This window comes from Sparassis crispa, assembly GCF_003851025.1.
Source record: "Sparassis crispa DNA, contig_000015F, whole genome shotgun sequence".
Lineage (NCBI taxonomy): Eukaryota > Fungi > Basidiomycota > Agaricomycetes > Polyporales > Sparassidaceae > Sparassis > Sparassis crispa.
This window is the reverse complement of record NW_020939762.1, coordinates 209,368-228,626: the sequence shown is the minus strand read 5'-3', so window position 1 is coordinate 228,626 and position 19,259 is coordinate 209,368. Positions and strand designations below refer to the sequence as shown.

The following is a 19,259-nucleotide window of genomic DNA, read 5'->3' as shown; positions in this document are numbered from 1 at the left end:
ATAGGTGTTGCCAGTTCTCACAAATACATACCCATTCATTTTTTACAACAAACCTCATTGAGATTGTGCTCACTGTCTTTATCTTAAGTTACTGTACATTTTAATCAACTTGGCAGAGGGTGACCTGTGACCTCGAGGACCCAAACTAGCCAGCTGACAGGACCAAGTGTGATGAGAACAGGGTCAAATATAGTAGCGAGATGACAGACTGCAGGTGGCATCAGCATCAGCATATAGTGAGTGCAGCTACTGTGTAGCTGCCTGATGATGCTGTTGTATTTGTGTTGGATAGCCAGTGTGGCTACTTCTTGACTAAAAAGAGGAAGTGTGTGATAAACAAGTGACTAGGTATGGTTTCTAGGTTTCAGTGATGCTTATAAACATTCTTGAATAAGTGGAGTGCTCGAGTTGAGTGTATTGTATGATTATTCAGATTAAATATAACAATTCTGTGTGCTTTTGATGCCGCAGGCCACAAAAAAATACATATTTTCCACTCATTTAGAGTCAGCAGTGAGACTTGCTGTGATCTGTGGCATATATCCAAAATACAGCAGGCTGTTGGCCTTATGGCTTGTGACCTACTGGGTTAGTTAAAAATGTACAGTACTTTGCCTGTTCATCCTCTATTAAAGTTAGTGCACTGCTATACTGTAAAGCAGATGCATTAGATCATCAGTTGTGTTCTTGAGCTTATATTATGCTAGCTGATCTCTTAGAAATTCAATATATATACATATATGCTAATGGTGCAGATCTTCTTACAAACTGCAACTGGTGTGGCTACATATGATGGAGCCTTATTGCTATTCAATATGCCATCTTTGAGTTAGCATGGTGAATCTGACACATTTTTTTGTCAGAGCAAATAAAGTACTTCAGAGTAGAGATTTTAAGCAGTTTTTGATGCAGTTTTTGACCTGAAAAAATCTAAAGGTGACTTTAGTTTTGAGCCCTCAGCTCAAAACAAGTTTCCGGCCTCTTTGACATCAGAGTTGGACTCTGAAAATAAGACACACATAATGCTGATAATGACACCAGCATTGTTATGGTTATCATTATTGGGGTCATGGTCATTGATGTTGATAGTGACAACACTTGTTCACATATAATACACTAGACTTTCCAATAACCTCTTTAAATAACCTGTACAATAAGTATTTGAGGTTAAAAGACATGTACTAAGGTGACAGCATTATCACACATGATGAGCATAAGTGGTTTAATAATGTCAGCACTTCAGTGGATATGCCCAAGCTTCTCTCATAGTGCCTCAAATTTGAAGTCTGCTTCTCACTAGTACAAGTCAAAGTCCAACTGAAAACTATTTTTACCAGTTTGATCAAAGCTAAAACTTATTTTTCAGTACTTTGATGACTTGAAAATTAGATTAAAAATATTTTAAAAACTGCATCAAAAACTGCTTGAAACCTCTACTCTAATATACCATAATAATGCATGGTAAGTATTGTATGGCATGAGTATCACCACATAAGTTGTAAGTATGAGTATCTATGGGTATGGGTGTGGGTCAGCAGTGAGTAATCTATGGAAACATATAGGCCATCTTATAAGTCTGTTATAAACATAGAATTCCAGAAGTGTGGTGGTGGCATAGACAGCATAAAGACTTACATACTGCTATTGTACTATGACTCTCACACTGCAACTCATGGGATACCTATGATGGGTCCTGACCCATACAGACCCATAACTAACCCATATCCAACTCACAGAAAACTCATACCCATGTGATTGATATGAGTTTTCTGTGGGTGTGGGTGTGGGTATACCTTGTCAGACCCATGGAATACTCATGCCAGACATGAATGGTCAGTAGCAAAATCCATTTAATAGGGTGATATGAAGCATGCAAATGTGTAAGGTATATCAAAAGTCATAGCTATTTATAAGTACCTTTAGTAACATTCTAATTCTAAGCTTCCTATGCTCGCAATCTAATCTCAGTATTCTAACACTCTTGCCCTTCAGTAGTGAATTGTGCCTCCACTCCAATATCTGCTCTCAAGTTTCCAGATGAGGCTATCTGGGCAATATCTTCACACCACCTAATTGTGAGTTCTATAGTACTTGGACTATGCTAGGGTGAGTTAGTACTTATTGTATGTGACTGCCTGCTTGTTCTGTGGCAAGGTCTTGAGGTCAGTGTAAACCTCAAGCCTTTAGAGTTTTTCCTTCATGTTATTATTATTTTCTTATTTATAGAATGCTAAAATGTACACATACACTCGACTGCAGAGTGTGATTCATAGAATGGTGAGTAGCATGCATAACAGGTTGTATGAAGTGGAAAAGTGGACAAGAAAACCAGAATAGGCATGACTCATTTAATCAGAACAACATATTATAGCTGCTACTGTCAAGAGGACTCAGCCAGAAAATGCTGACACCAGAGGTTAGGGAGGGAGGAAAGGTCCAGGGGTCCTTAGGTGACTTTGTGTATTCTCTATAAATTGACCATTCAGAGGAATTTTCTCATTTTAGATATTTTTTCTGGTCAGAAATGGGCCTGGGATGCATGCAATGTCATTTTTTGACACTGAAAGTTAGCAAACCTAGATGAACTGTTTGACCCAGTGTTGTCACTGATGGCGTCAAACTCCTGTCAGTCAAGAAAGGTCAGTCTGACCTCTAAGAGAGTCAGAAATCTCTGACATGTCAGATGGCGAGTGTGAGAAACTACTGTATGTGAAATTATTACTGCTTTTAGACACATTTGTTGCTATTGGTTTAAAAAAATGAGTGGTCTCACTGATATAAAGGCAGTATTAAGCATTAAAGGTTTCAGATCAACATAAAGAATGAATAAGCTCATACTGAGCCATCTCCTCATCATAGTTTTATATCCCACCATGCCAATAAAAGTCCAAGCCCACCTTACTGCTGCTCGAAAAAGAATAAAGGAAGAGAACGCACAATGAGATAGAGAAAACAAGATAAGATGACCTTTATTGTCATCCCTTGCAGCAAATGCTTCAACCTGCAATTGCTCTGCAAGCTCGCAGAATGAGCCACCTTTCAAGACATCACTCAACCTGTCTGTTGGTGCTGAAAGTGGGACCAATATTTCACTGAATTGAGATGGTGACTGCAAGGTCTGACCAGGATAATCCTCACCAAACTTGCTCTTTTTCTGTATGCTTATAAGGCCTCCGAGAACATGAGACATGTGAATATCCATCTTGATCATTGCAGTGCCATGGGTCTTTTAACAATCCAAGTGATTACGAAGCTTCATATGTCTAATACCAAACTTGCTGAATGCCTGTTCACAAATGGCAGAGTTTACGATGATGCTGAGTAACATTCTATAACTTTCATTATAGAGGTTAAGAGATAGTAAGCTAGTGTATCTATATACTAGTAGAAGAGATAAGATTCTCCCTATAAAGATATATTCAAACAGTTAAGCAAGGCATTTAGTCCAGTAATCTGAGGAAGTTGTACTTAGGCAAACATATTTACTGCATAACATTCTGTGCTAAAGAACATAATAGGACCTATAGAATGATGTCCCATTGTCCCAATATAGAGGAACATCACATTGTCCTAGTACAGAGAGATATCTCATTGTCCCTTTATGTTAAGAAATGTCCTTTAGCACAGAATGTTATGCAGTAAATATATCTGCCCCAAGTACAACTTCCTCAGATTACTGGACTAAATGCCTTGCTTAACTGTTTGAATATATCTTTGTAGGGAGAATTTTATCTCTTCTACTAGTATATAGATATACTAGCTTATTCTATTTCTTAACCTTTACAGTCTTATACCGGTCATTGAGACAGCCAAATTTTGTTGAGCCTCAGAAACTTCGTTAACGAGGTTTAGTGTAAATCAGAGTAGACCAAAATTATCTTCTATACTTCAGCTAACATACCTACAACTTTTTATGAGACAGTGCCAAGTACGTTATGATATCTAAAGTGATCAGTGTCAAAAGTCGTTATCAGTGTACATATCACTCACTAAGACAGCATCACATCACGGCTGTTCCTTCCCGATAAAGCAGTGCCCAGAACACTTGAAACACCACGAGCCATCTAAGAATGGCAAGTGTGATGTGACCCCACAGCTGATAGGGCCGTCTCATTCTCCTCATCCTACATGCATATTGTGCATTCTGTGCTTTTCCATGTGCCGATCTTCATGGAGAAAAGCTGATCTTGAGGGTATGAGGTGCTACTGAGATATACAGCTTGGAGATGGTCAGAAAAGCTTGTACATATGTCTTAGATCTTCCCACAAGATTTTACTCTAAGGCACAGAACTGCTTCTTTTGTGAAATCAGAATACTTTTTCTTAGTAACTACTCCTTATATTCTCATTATAGAAGCCTACATAGCAGTAGAATATACTAATATAAAGTCCAAGGCTGAATGTGAGCATGTGAGCAAGAAAAATCCAAGTGTCTCACTGAGTGGTACTATCTCAGTGGCCAGTATAAGACTGTATAATGAAAGTTATAGAATGTCCACATCAGATACTATACAATAAATATCATATGAGGTTAGATTGGGCACTATAAAAGTGTTAAATATATTTTAAAACACAAGAATAAGCATTATTATATAATCTGATAAACCTGCTATACATACTACTCCTTTTATAGGTATCTCTGCTTTTATTAAATGCAAATAAAGCAATGCTCTATACTATTATATTATATGCTTTTATAATCAGCTTACCCAGAGAGCATACGTGGATGCTAGCTAGAATCAATTAATTTAGCTGTGAGATGGTCCAAAAAGAGATGTCCCAAAGATGTCCCTAAGCACCATGTAACAAGTGATGGTCCTTAGGGATATAGGGATATCAGGGCAAATAAGGGGCTTTAGGGCAGTCAAAGACCTTCCTTTACTATCAGCCCATTACTTTTCTATATAGGACTGCTACATATTATGGACTGCCCACATAGGGACATGGTCCTTAGCATTAGACCCTGGACTGACCCACCCCTGGTCACCTCTTAGCTGTGACCAAACCTCAGAACTGTTACAGTTACTTGCTGGGTATCCTAAAGTGATCACATAATACTCTTATTTTGCTATTGGCCAATTTGCCATGTAACACTATTATATAATGATCACACAGGATGACACTCAAGGAGTATGAAAGGACCCCCAAGGCACCCCGACCCACAGTCTTCTCTCTCCACTTATAGCCTCTATAAGTGAAGAGTTCTCCCTCCACTTGTAGCCTATCCTATAAGTGTATAAGCTAAAGAATAGGAGTTTTGTTCCACTCCTGCCTGTAACTTGTTACTCACAATCAAAAGGATCCTGATGCAGTCAGTTCAGCTACAGGCAGTAAGTTGTATCGACACAACTACTGCACTCTAGTTTAGTTTCTTTCGAGTCTTCTAGCACATGGTTGCTAGATACTCGAACAGTTCTCAGAAAGTTCTCAGAATGAAATAGAAATGTTATCAGCCAGGCACATCGTAAAGAACATGTGCACTCGATAAGTCCTGCACACAGTTATAGACACTCGGATAGGAAGACTAGGAAGACTCGGTAAGCCCTGCACACAGTTGTAGGCACCCAGATAGGAAGATAAAGAAGACTTGGAAAGTCCTGCACTGGTTGTAGGCCTCATATAAGAAAACTTGTTAAGCCTTGCACTGGTTGTAGGCATTGCATCAGAAGGCTAGGAAAGCCCTGCACCAGTTATAGACATCATATTAGACAAGCAGAATGCAAGCCCTTGCACACAGTTGCTAGGCATCCCCCTTATACTCCCCCATCTGTATTGTGCAGACTACCCTCCCGACTTCAGACAATGAATCTCACATATAGCTTAGGTGTCCTTAATCCACTATCATATATATTGATATCAACAAACAACTGTGATAGCCCAGCATACTTTCTGTTTTGCTATGTCCAATGAACCACAGTAAAGTACCACTCACTTGACCTAGAGCCAAAAGCTCCTTGTCGCACAATTATTTTATGGTATACACTTTTCTTTACTTCCTCTACACATGGTATGCTTTACTTTATGATATGCCCATCTATTCCCCTCCTCTTCCTTTCTTCTCACCTGAGTTGTTTCTGGTGGGGGAGGGTGTAACAGGTCAGTTCTGACAACTGTTACTCGTTATGGATTGCTTACTGATTACCTAAGCAAGTTGCTTTTAATCCCCTACACTCACCATCCAGCTGTACACTCTCAATCTTAGCTTACTATTGGCTATATATTGAGTCCACTGCAGCCCTGGTAAGCCTGAGGATCTAGGCACCTTACAATAGCACTGTGTCAATTAAACTTGCTAAATAAATCCTATTAAACCTGATTATTAATTCACCGTCACTTGATTGGTACTGTACTAAAATGACCAATCTGGCCAGTCACTGGTCACAAGGCCCTTAGCTGGATTTGACCCTTTGTCTGGTGTCACTATGTCACACACAAGACACATAGCCAAGTATTTCTCAGGGAAAAACCCTGAAAATTTTCATAAAGTAAAGCATGAGAAAAAACTTTGAATAAAGCATAATGAATTTTCATGGGAAATACTGTGATTGTCCAATCAGCAGCTTAGAATCACAGTTTTTTTGGAAATTATTCTTTATTCCTTTTTCATAGTTTTTTCTGTGGGCTTTACTTTAACCCTTTTCCGCAAAAAATACTGGGCAATGCTTCTTGTGACAGTGGTCTCAGGCCGAAAATGCTCATTTTTCAGTGCCTGCGGCCCCACTTTTACCATGCGGCCAGCTAAATTAAGGTGTCACAGCCGGTGTGGCCACCTGGCCGGATCATTGCCAACGTGTCCATTGTCACCCCTGGCCAGAATGGTCCAAAGTACAGTACATCCTCACCGACCGAAAATGGAAGGCGTAGTATTGCTGATGTACTATGTGTACTGACTGCTGCGACTCCATGGCAAATTTATTCTTGAGCTCTTAGGGCCTAGAAGGCACCGTCACATGCCCCGCATGACCTTGGTTGGGGTGTAATCTACAGGTCAAACTCAAACTCAGCTCACACCGCCACATCAACACAGTCCACAAACCATCCCTTTGATTCGGAGCACTATTGCTATGGTAGGTAGTTTAGCAGCTCACCCGACCATGCTACATCGTTCACATGTATGCACCAGTAGTCCACACGGTGGTCAGCTTACACAACTCTGGCACATATTCCTCCTCACACAGCTTATCTTCAAAGCTGCAAACTGGCAGCCGTTATCTGAAGAAGCCATCGGACAGCCTTCTCGCCAATGGTGTACACATCCTCCTTATCAATTGATGATACCTCTTGTTGAGAAGATTCGGAAAGCTTATTTAATCTTGCCATTCGCTGAATTTTACGACATGCGTGTGCTTCCTGTCTTGGCTCGTCACTGTCTCACAGAAAATTAGTGTTCCAGATGCTTGACAGAATATCTAGTCGGTAGTCGTGTACTGCATGCGTACTCCAATTGATGTTTCGACCTCGTGCTTACTTATGCTATCTTCCAAATCGTCGCCAGCGCCAGTGACCGCCACGATTATAACGAAATAGTCGCCATAATAGACCTTCTAGTTGCATGCCGTCACTTCGAAGTTGATCGGTGTTCAGGCCCAGTGAAAAATGCATATTCTGTAAGGAGTGCGTGCTGTACAGAAGTCAGCTCAGCCGTTCGCACTCCGGGCGGGAGAACAACGTCTGAATGTATTTACCTGTACAGAAGTCAGCTGTACAGGGTTGTAAGTAACACGGCAAGAAATACATGTATGTAAACTACTCACCTCAGCCGTTCGCACTCCGGGCGGGAGAACAACGTCTGAGGTGTGCTACGTCTACGAGACTTCCTTAAATGAGAAATGTATGTACCGTACGCACGGCGGGAACTAAACCAAGTATAGTAGTAGTACGGGAACCGGGAACAAAGTTAGCGACAAACGTTTGAACATTCGGGTATATCGGAGACACATGCGCTCGGATTGTCAGCTCCAACACTCCCCCTCAATCCTAGCAAAGTCCCAATGCAGTGGCAAAATGCTTGACTTTTGGACTGGGGAGAGCTTTGGTGAGGCAGTCAGCTACCATGTCTTCGGTAGGGCAATAAATGAGTTTGAGTTTTTCTTCTTCAACAATCCAACGAATAAAGTGGAAACGTATATCAATGTGCTTCGTGCGTGCATGATACTGATTGTCGCGGGAGAGAGTGATGGCGGACTGATTATCGGAATACAGGGTAACGGCCTCAGAGAATGGTTGAAAAACTTGCCCGATTAGGGAGCGCAGCCAGAGTGCCTCCTTCGCTGCATGTGTCGCTGCCACGTACTCCGCCTCGGTCGTCGACAACGCAATAATCTCCTGGCGTTTCGAACTCCAAGAGACCGCGCCGCCGTCGATGAGGAAAGCATAGCCCGAAATCGCCTTCCGATCTTCGTGCATCGACCCATCTGCGTCCGTATAGCCTACCAGATCCAGCCCCTGCGCACCATAGGTAAGCTTCAAGTCCTTGGTGCCGGACAGATACCTGAAGACACGTTTGACAGCTTCCCAATGCGCTCTCCCGGGATTGTCTGAAAAACGCGAAAGAAACGAGACGGCATACGTGATGTCCGGCCGCGTACCAAGTGACGCGTACATCAACGAGCCCACAGCCTCGCGATACGGGATGTCGCGCATGGCGGCAGCCTCAGCGGTCGTCTGTGGTGACTGCGCACTCGACAGCGTCGTGTTCGGGTCCATAGGCGTGGTGAGTGGCTTCAAATCTTCGAAACCAAACCTCTGGATGATGGAATTGATGTATGATGTTTGCGATAGGGCGAGCGTGCGCGCGGTGCGATCGCGTTCTACGGCGAATCCGAGGATCCAATGGATCTCACCCAAATCCGAGATTCCGAACGCCTTTCGGAGTTGCGCCTTCACCTCGTCGATCAAGGCGCGCGACGACGTGACGATAGTCAGGTCATCGACGTGTACAACGATCACGATGAGGTCAGTCCCCTCTATGCGAAAGAAGACGGCCTGGTCAACATCGCACTGTACCATGCGGAGGAATTCCTGCAGCGCACGCAGGAGTTTCTTGTGCCAGTGACGAGCACTCTGGCGGAGGCCATACAGAGGTCGGAGAAGTCGCAGCACCATCCCAGGCTCTTTTGTGAGGTTTGTCCCAGGAGGTAGGCTCATGTAAATAACCTCGTTCTCCTCAAACTCACCATGAAGATAGGCACTCTTCACATCAATCTGGTGGACCTCAAAATCGTGACGAGCAGCGAACGCGAGTGCGACACGGATGGATGCCGTCTTGGCAACAGGTGCATAGGTATCGAAAAAATCGACACCTGGAATCTGCGAGAATCCGCGAGCAACAAGCCTGGCACGATACCTGTAAACATTGCCGGCGGCATCCTTCTTCGCGGCAAAGACCCAACGACAGCTGACAACATTTGCACCTGTAGGTGCCTTCTCAAGACGCCACGTACCGTGTGCCTCAAGAGTGCGCAGTTCCTCCACGATCGCCTCTTCCCAGCGTGGCCACTCCGGCCTTTTCTTCGCCTCGCCTATCGTCCTTGGCTCCAGTCCCTCAACATCCGCCATCTTCGCCGCCATCGCAACGCCTCCTATTGGCTCTTCAAGCTCCCCCTGAAGCGAAGCTTCAGCGCTGCGGGATTTTTCAGCCTCATCAGGCACTTGCATACCGGTGGGCAGTTTCTTTGACTCTGCCTTCCCCGCGCGTATGTCGCGGACATAGCGTGTCGGCTGGCGGTTACGAACAGGGTGCTGCGGTATATGTGGTAATTCGGCAGGTGTCTGGTGCGATGCAGGCTTAGCGGGCACATTGGACGGCACGAGCACGTTTGATGCAGGCTCGGGCGCACTAACGGGCAGGTCGGGCGCACTGACGGACAGTTCAGCTTCGGGCTTGTCACCAGCAGGTTCCTCCCCCTCAAGCTCGAGGCCGTCATCCGAGTTTGGCGACACAGCATGTGGTTCCCCAAACCGCACGTTGCGCTCAACTGTGACGGAGCGCTTGTCGGGCCAATACACCCGATGGCCTTTGCTCTGCATATCGAAACCGACCCAATGGCCAGGTTTTGCACGCTCGCCCATCTTCCCTGTAGCTGTATCGTGGACCCAGATGCGTGCACCCCACTCGGGGATACCAGACAGATCCGGTAAGTCACCTGTCACAGCTTCATATGGTGTGCGACCGTTCAGTGCTTTCGTTGACGTCCGATTTTTCAGATAAATCGCGTGCAGCACAGCCTCCCCCCACAGGAATCGCGGTAAGCCCGCAGCAATCAGCATTGCGCGGCCTTTCTCGGCAACGGTGCGATTTAAACGCTCCGAGACGCCCGACTCGCCGTGAGTATCATGTACGGACAGTTTCTGTTCCGTGCCCTGCTCTTCGAGGTGCCTGACAAATGCATCGCTCAGGTACTCGCCACCACGATCTGTGTTCAAGACAGTAATGTCAACACCCATGTGAGTCTTCACCCATGCTTCGAAGGCCTTGTATGACATGAAGGCTTCACTTTTCTGGCGCAGCAGGTAAGCAGTTGAGAAGCGAGTGCAGTCGTCCGTAAAACTGATGTAGTACTTCCGACCACCAAGAGTTTGGATGCGAGATGGCCCCCACAAGTCGGAATGGACTTCACCACCGAACTCGGTTGCCCGCTTTCCCTCGCGCTCCTTCGGCACTGGTCGCCTCGTGCTCTTTGCGCGGATGCACACTTCGCAAAGTTCGGGCTCATCTGATTCAACGAGCTCGACACCACGCACTAGGCCCTTCGTCACAAGCTCGCGCGCCGTGCGGGGCGCGATATGACCCATAAGGCGATGTAATTGCATGACAGTAAGTTTCTTCACATGTCGTGCAGCATACGCGGAGGGTTTCTCATGCTGACGCACCACTGTATACAGCCCCTTCATCTTCGGGATCATTCCGAGAAGATGGCCATCACGATCGCGGATCTCGCAGCGCTGCCCACCGAACGTCACGGTGCAGCCTGCATCATCAATGCGTCCAATCGAAATCAAGTTGAACGCGATCGCGGGGGTGTACAAGACTCGCGTAAGTTTCATTTTCGTTGGTCCGGGACTATTTGGCACCGCGATAATCATATCTCCAACGCCAGTAGCAACAAAGTCCTGCTGGTTTGCTGCATTCAGCGGCTGCGGCATTGTCTCGTGGAAGGTGAGAAAGTCCTCTCGGAATGGTGACATGTGATGACTCGCGCCTGAATCATACAGGTCTGTAGGGTAACTTGACTTGGGTTTTGTAGCCGCCAGTGCCAAGACAATATCGGGAACGCGAGGAGCATCTTCCTCGTTCGATTCATCTTTGGCCACTGCAACCTCAATTACCCAATCGTCGACCCACAGCATCTTCGATAACACATCCACGGGGTGGCGGGCAGCTTCGTGTGCCCTGGCAACCTCAAGACCGTCCTCGTGCGAGATGGCATCGCCGGCATCACAGCTTTGCGCATCACTTGCGCTCTCATCATCGAACTCGCTGGCAGACGAGTTTGACACGGACACCAAGTCTGGCATCTCGTCGTTGTCAGTGGAGGCCTCCGTGAGTGCACTATAATCTAAGTCATCATCGCTGACAGACCAGAGGTCCAGCACAGATGACACGCTGTCATCCGAGAAGTCGGCAGGTATGAATGCTGACCAGGCACCCGCAACGTCGTCAAGGGTGACTGCTGACGCTGCGGTAGGCTTCGACGTGGACTTGGATGGCTCGGCACTTTTGCTGCCCTTGTCCTTGTCTCTACTGCCCTGCTTTGGAGTCGGGCAGTCGGCCTCTTTGTGTCCCTTGCCGCCGCAGTTCCAACACACACCAACAGGCTTGCGTGGACCCTTTCCCTTGCCACCTTTCAGCTTCTCAGTCGACACCGCGCTGGCTGCGACACCGGGATCCTTCGCCTTTGGCATAGCACCCTTCAACATCTTCCGGCGATCCCATTCCTCAAGAACGAGTGCCATCAAGGTCTCGGCATCAAGGAGTGGCTTCTCCTTGTCGAGGTCAATCTGACTCGACACAGCGGTGGTACTGGGAGTAGTACTGGACATCGCCGCGGCACGCTGCTGCATCAGCATCGTGGCTTTGGCTGTCGCAGAGATTTGCGAGATGAATGCGGAGAGGTCGGGAGGTAGGAAAGCAATGATCAGTGAAGCATACTCGGCTTCACTGATGTTGATCTCTAGGTTGAGTAGCTCCTCGTGCTTCACACGGATACGGTCAAATTCGGCATGTAGGTCTGCACCGGGGGTATAACGCAAGTTCGAGAACTGCATCCGGAGGTTCGACCTGATCAATATTGACTTCTGCGTGAACTCCGAGACAATGGCAGACCAGATCTCGGTAACGCTACTCCTCCGACGGTACTTCGTCACTGTCGTGTCAGATAGCTTCTGTGTGAGAAGATAGAGAGCAAGATTCTCCTTCTTCTGCCATTCCTGAATGAGGTCTGTCTCGTCCGTCGTCGGCTTGTTTGGATCCGCAGCGACGGGCTTCTTCGACGAGCCATCGAAGTGTGGCCATACGCCTTTCTGGCGAACTGCAATCTCGAGACGATGCTGGAACATGAGCCAGTTCCGGCCGGTCGTATCGAGCTTCTCGAAAGCATTGGCATACTCGGATAGCGAGACAAGTGTAGTCATAACGAGAATAGAGTTTGAAGCAATAGACACAGGGGATTTTTCGTGAGACGTGCGAGGCTATGAAGAGCCGGGGCTCATAACCTGTAAGGAGTGCGTGCTGTACAGAAGTCAGCTCAGCCGTTCGCACTCCGGGCGGGAGAACAACGTCTGAATGTATTTACCTGTACAGAAGTCAGCTGTACAGGGTTGTAAGTAACACGGCAAGAAATACATGTATGTAAACTACTCACCTCAGCCGTTCGCACTCCGGGCGGGAGAACAACGTCTGAGGTGTGCTACGTCTACGAGACTTCCTTAAATGAGAAATGTATGTACCGTACGCACGGCGGGAACTAAACCAAGTATAGTAGTAGTACGGGAACCGGGAACAAAGTTAGCGACAAACGTTTGAACATTCGGGTATATCGGAGACACATGCGCTCGGATTGTCAGCTCCAACATATTCCAAGAACGAACCAAGACGCACCAGATCGCGGCTTGACTTGGACTATCGCAAGCGGTCGAACCAGATCTCACCTGGTCGAACACGTGCGAGACATCCTGTGATTTGACGCGTCGATCCTGTACCATGTCCCGTCTGAATTGCACTTTGCTCGACGTAAGGCCGCCATCTGTCGAATTTTGCCTGCACGCGTGTCTCGATTAGCTATATACTATATGTTGTACTTGTGCCCAGTGTACTTGCACTTATATCATCTCTTTGCACCCACGCCGAGCTCATCATGTGACAGAGACATGGACGCGTCACCGTACTCATGTCGCCACCACGTCTGCGCTCTTGTCCTCCTGCATCCAGTCGCTCTGACCTCCAGAGCACGATGCTTATTATACCGGCCGATTACTCTCACTCAAGCTCATCCAACAGCTCCATGAGAGCACCCACCCCTCGCGTACTAAAGACACCGCCGCGGGCGAAGACGATGCAGCGGTAAGCTCGAGCTTCAAGAAGCCCATCGTCAAGGCACCGCCGAAAGCGTGCACACTGCAAGCTCGAGACACCGATTTTATATGCGGCCGAAGACACCGTCGAGAAGTGGCTCAACAGCCTTCTCTGCCTCAATGTGACGGTCATGCCACGCTCAAGTGCGCACAGCTGCCCGCACCCCGCACAGTGCGAACTGTTCTACATCTCATTCCCTGTCTAATCTCGCAGCAGTTCCGGGAGAACAAGTTTGCACTGCTTTCTGGTGCACGTGTGGTGCGCATTGCGACACATCCGGACTATGTGAATGTGTGTTCGTCTTCCTGACTGTAATCCTCTGATGTGCCCCTATTGACGAGGTACGGCGACAGTTTCTGTGTCAGGCATCCAGGCACCTGAAATGTCCTTAAATTTACTTATCAGATGGTCGAGAGACCCCCTCTGGTGTACTTGCAGCATTGCTGCTGATTACGGTAGTAAGTACTGCCTACGTGCAAGTGTGGATCATGTTATGCTAATCTTCCGATAAGAAGGCGATCCGATACTATCCACATTCGTTGAGATCCCCATGATCTTTCCATCTGCGCCTTCAATTGGGGGGCACTGACTAGCCCCTCAATCTCAAGCGGCTGGGCGCGGTACGCGTGCCGCATTCCAGGCTCCAAAGCCAAACGAAGACATCCGAGCAGTCCCGTCCGCGCGCCGCATTCGCCGATTCGCGACCCTGGCGCGCACGATAGACATGACCCGCATCGAGAAGTTGAGAAGTGGGGGGATGGGGCAAGTTAGGATGACCAGGTGAGTACAAGGATGTGGATGCGGACACGGCACGTCGACTTCTGGCGCATATACCGGGAAATCCGGGGTCAGAGGATCGATATTTGGGCGCGCGGGCGGGGGGCACATGGACCGAGCGAGGACCGAGCGCACCGAGGCGATCGTCTCGCACTGCGAGAGGTTCGTTTGCGGCGTCCAAAACCCCCCGCCCCCTGTAGCAGGCTCCGCAGTCACACATCTCTCTTCCGACGACCCCGACTAACGAGCTCGCCGGGCCTTTATGCACACTTCGAGCGCGAGAAGCCGTCTGGACGACCTCGACTATCCAGTCAGCCTGAGCGTGAACAGCTGCGCTTGCACCGACTTTGTAGCGGACCTCTCTACCTTATCTCATTCTTTATCTATGCTATGACACATATTCACTAACTCTACTTATATTACAGGTGTTGGGCAGCATCCAGGTGTGAAAACGGGGACGACGGCGAACACAGGGAGTGCGGATGTGTGCGGTTGCGCGCCAGTGCGCGGGTGCGTGCGCGGGCAGGGGGATGGGCGCGCGCGTGCGTGCAGGGGTGCGTAGGTGCAGGGGTGCGTAGGTGCGAGGGCGGGGGTACGGGCAGGAGCGGGGGCGGGGGCGGGAACGGGGGCGGGGGCGCAGGCAGGGGTGGGAGCGGGGGCGGGGGTGTGAGCGGAGCAGGTCGAAGTAGATCGCGCGATGTCGCAGGAGCTCGCACGACGGCGAGGGTGCTCACACGACGTCGAGTGTAGTCACAGTGTATTAAATCACGACAATACAATTATTATACAGCAGCTTAATATTCGACTAGATGCGAAATGCCTCGATTCTCCCGCTTGGCACTGTGCTAGCCTGCGACCACGTTTGATTGGGCTCGCGCAAGATCGCATATAGTCCAAATTTTCGCGGCTGGTCGCAGCTGGTCACAGCCACGACCTCGTGCGACTTGCTGCGATCTCACAATACGCGTTTTCCACTGGGGTTCAGGCATGGACGTTTTCTGGTTCATGTGATGGTGGCATCTTGTGTGACTCATAACTATTCGAGGGAAGTTCGATCCTTCAGTCGGTGGGCGACCACAAATTCAATGCTTCCGTGCGCGCTTTCCCAGATGACTGACCACTGTCAGTGGTAACGATGTTACACGCCTAGACTCGATTTCTGGACGGCACTAAGATTTCCGGCGTAGAGCTCGGCGGATCATTTCAGGAGGCCAGTGGAATCTTCGTGCCGTCTATGTACTTCGTGTCCCTTGTAAGTTTTGTTGCACTTTGTCGCAAGGATTCACTTATTCCCTCTGCCGTAATACGAGCGGTGACTTTCACATTCGCAACTCTCCGAGACAATGCAGACAGCCGGATACCCATGCATTCCGGTTCATCTCACAGGTGAAAAGCCCGAACATGTGCAGACTTCGAGGATGACTTCCAAGCAATGTGAAGCCATGGTGTTCTGCCAGCGCATGGAGACCGCCTGCTACCTGATGTTCTTCGTAGGCGAGATTAACGAGTGCAGAGGCGCCGTGGAATGCCAGAATTTACGTCAAGTCGTAAAATCCTAGCAACTTGGTTGTACTACTGCATTGAAATATTCGGTAATCGACTACTTTCCGTCGCTCTGATGCAAGCGTTAGACATCCTACAGGTATGAACGTTCAAACCCACGCAGGAACAACATACCTGGTGCCCCCATCGATACATTCAGTTTGCACGAATTTACGAGAAGTCAACATACCGTCACAATTCTCATTATCTCGGTTCCGCGAGATGCAGCATGTGCACGCGACCGCCAGTTGGGGCCGGTCACTGGCCACCAATGCGGTTTCTCCAGATGTCTATTTGTCCGCATATTTACCGCCTCTTCATGTTGGAAATCCGACGCCATATGTCGGAGGGACGGAACAGAGGTTAGTATCGGCGACAAATCTCTGAAGGCGCTTCCCAAAATCGCGGTTATAGGATTGTGTCTCATGTTTATGGATGAAGTACGCCCGCAAACATTGTCTTAGTGCACCTCACGCCCGTGCTTCATCTTGTCTGGGGATATATTGTCCGTGTATAAATAGAATACATGACACTCACCACTTTGAAGACCTAACGATGAATCAGGTGTGCGTTTTGTGGGGTCGTAGATCAAAAGACAGTTTTTTCTGCTCATTGCACATCACCAGATGTTTGACACGGTCTGGCGAAAATTATCTGCGCGTCCGTAGTTGCGAGATGCGATGCGTCCGATAGATTGAGCGTCCTTCGGCGGAGCTGTCGAGATTACTGTCTAATTCAAAGTCAAGCATTAGTCCAAACGCGCCTAAATCATGGTGGGAATGTCCGGGTGCATGGTCTCAGCTTCTCCTCATACATACGGGGCGTGTACAGGAAACCACGGAGAACGCCCGCTGTTAGCGCTATCGGACGGGGCTTCCAACGGGCGACCGATCATTACTGCACTTTGCAGATATAGGTGAGCAGCGATTTGAAGGGAATCTTTCCCGAGGAGAACCAAAACAATAGGGTAAACCACAGGTTACACGTCGTGGTCGAAAGAGAATATTAAAGTTCAAATTGCAAACTCTGAGGAAAATCGTAAGTTACGTTGCTTGAATTGCCCCTCCCCCTCTTAATCGTCGCACTTTTCGACTCCCCGGATCTTCTGTGCGTCTGAATCCTGCACGCCAAGTCCAGACTCGGCTTGCAACGTCTCAGATCTCAGGTTCGAATGTGTGCGGCAAGGCGGTGGCTGAAGTCTGCAATTGGCGTAGTGACTGACTCATCGAGATCCTTCCGCTACCGGTTCTACCAGACTCGACCTGACGATGTCTGCGACCACTTGGGCTGTCGCTGTCCCAGACAAAGAACGGCTCATTAAGGCAGCTTTTGAAGGTGTGTAGTAAATGCAGACCAGCAGGGGACGCGCTCGACTATGATTTCGACTGAACGCCTTGCTACCGTTATTGCTCAGCGAAAGAGAACGCGTACTGCAGATATTCCAACTTTCGTGTTGGCGCAGCTCTTCTCTCCGCGAACGGAGAAGTCATCAAGGGTGCAAACATCGAAAATGCTTCATACGGTGAGCATAGACGTCCGCTCTTCAATATTTGGATTCGAGTCCCTGCACTCTTGGGACATCTAATCTCCGCTACTCCTAGGTGGCACAATATGTGCGGAGCGGACCGCTATAGTCAAAGCAGTGGTGCGTGGTCTGCAATCAATGCTCATCTACATACGTCACACATCGCATAACTCGTGCACACAGAGCGAAGGGACGCGGTCGTTCACCGCACTCGCCGTAGTGACGTGAGTTATCCCTGCGAATACTGCTTCACGAGCACATCACGCTCGCTCCCTCTAACAGCGACGTTGAGTCAGCCCTCTCGCCGTGCGGAATGTGCCGCCAAGTGCTCCGAGAGTTTTGTTCGTTGAATATGCCTATCTTCCTTGTGCCCGCCAACTACGACGAACTTCGAGCCAGTGGAGACCAGAATGGCGGTATACAGGAAACGAGTATTGGCGAACTCTTGCCATACAGTTTCGGCCCTGAAGAGTTGGAATTGCCTCGGAGATCATGACAGCTGATGGGTGGGAACCGATGGAGCAGAAAGTGCCTGCTCGAAGTATGCAAAGTGAATGTACAGAAACATAACGGCGCACTAGAATGATAAACGATGTCGCCATCGGAGCGACGGGCAATCTGCAACAAAGCTATCACTGTCAAGAGTTATCCAGCTGCGGCTGCGATCCGTCTTCCCCAGACTGCGATCGTTTGCTTTCTTCCACGCGACGTCTGATTTCCTGTCGTTGCTCGGTGCCATGAACCTTTGCCACTCTCCTCGCTTCTGCCAGGTTCTGTGACGCTGCTTGATGTCGACGGTCTGACATCCCGGCAGCAGGCCATAGAAGCGCTGGGCCGAGGCCGGCTGCCAACGACTGAGCATACAATGAGTTGGCTGTCGCGCATGAACAAAGGAAATCACGCACCATGACCGCAGCGGTGATAATAAGCCAGTCCTTCCAGCGGTCATCCGCCTCAGCATGCCACGGACTATCAGAGAATGCGGCTGCCCCAGCGAACTCGGCACGCTCCCTGGACCTCCGCTGCGCCCTCCGTCGTCGCTCCAGTTCCGCACGGACGGCGTCGTGTGCATTCGCACCGTGCTTCCCCTTTCCCCGTAAGGCGTCGTACGCCGCCGTGATAGACCTGAAGCGCACGTGGCGCACCTCTGCAGACAGGTTCCGGCACATAGGGGAGTCGGGGTGGTGCACACGCACGAGATCGTAGTCTTCGGGCGGTATGTCAGTCAAACGCTAGCCACCTCGCACCACCGTAAAGACACTGCACTTGGAGCGGTGAGCGGTGGTGGAAAGAGCGATGGTGCGTACATCTCGCCTTGATATCCTTCTGGGACGCTCCCGGTGGGAGGTGGAATATCTGGTGCGGGGTCGGGTGCGCATGTGTCGGGAATGGGTACAGGTGGTGCATCGAGGTCGATGCCATGCGGCTCTGCGACCAGAGTCGTTGCGCAGGGCCAGGATGCATGATGGAGACCGCGAGATAAGCTCGTAGACAGATGTGTAGGTACGAACTCGAAGTTTAGGGAGTGGCTGCAGCTAAGCCACGGGCGTGTACGGGTCGATCCCTCACTCTGCACTAGTCACCAAGATAGGAAAGTGTAGTATTGACTCGAGATTGAGCTTGACTCGATCTTGCCGGTTATCAGTCGAGTGACGACACGCGACGACAGGAACACAAGAACCATGATCGTCCTAATGCTGTTGGTTAGTAAGAATACGGGAGGGAAGTTCCATGCGCTGGAGTACAGTTCGCACAAAAGCAGATATTCAACGGAGAAGGGAGGGCCAGAGTTACGACAGTCCATTGTGGTGTTACCCAGCACCACTTGAGTACCAACAACAG

The 19,259-nt window shown here is 48.8% G+C and overlaps 3 protein-coding genes across 3 annotated transcripts; 1 reads left to right on the top strand and 2 right to left on the bottom strand.

Annotated features, from left to right (window-relative positions):
• Positions 1–7,977: 7,977 nt before the first annotated feature.
• SCP_1600760 (hypothetical protein) lies at positions 7,978–12,633 on the bottom strand (the record flags this gene model as incomplete). The annotated part of the gene is made up of 1 exon (XM_027764526.1): positions 7,978–12,633. One exon carries the CDS (start codon positions 12,631–12,633, stop codon positions 7,978–7,980), a length of 4,656 nt encoding a protein of 1,551 aa, XP_027620327.1.
• Positions 12,634–17,160: 4,527 nt separating this feature from the next.
• SCP_1600750 (Putative cytidine) lies at positions 17,161–17,913 on the top strand (the record flags this gene model as incomplete). The annotated part of the gene is made up of 5 exons (XM_027764525.1): positions 17,161–17,227; positions 17,307–17,414; positions 17,494–17,537; positions 17,601–17,641; positions 17,700–17,913. The coding sequence occupies 5 exons, from the start codon at positions 17,161–17,163 to the stop codon at positions 17,911–17,913; spliced, it is 474 nt and encodes a 157-aa protein (XP_027620326.1).
• A 142-nt stretch (positions 17,914–18,055) lies between these two features.
• Positions 18,056–18,881, bottom strand: SCP_1600740 (hypothetical protein; the record flags this gene model as incomplete). The annotated part of the gene is made up of 3 exons (XM_027764524.1): positions 18,056–18,271; positions 18,323–18,624; positions 18,725–18,881. 3 exons carry the CDS (start codon positions 18,879–18,881, stop codon positions 18,056–18,058), a joined length of 675 nt encoding a protein of 224 aa, XP_027620325.1.
• Between the last annotated feature and the right edge of the window lie 378 nt (positions 18,882–19,259).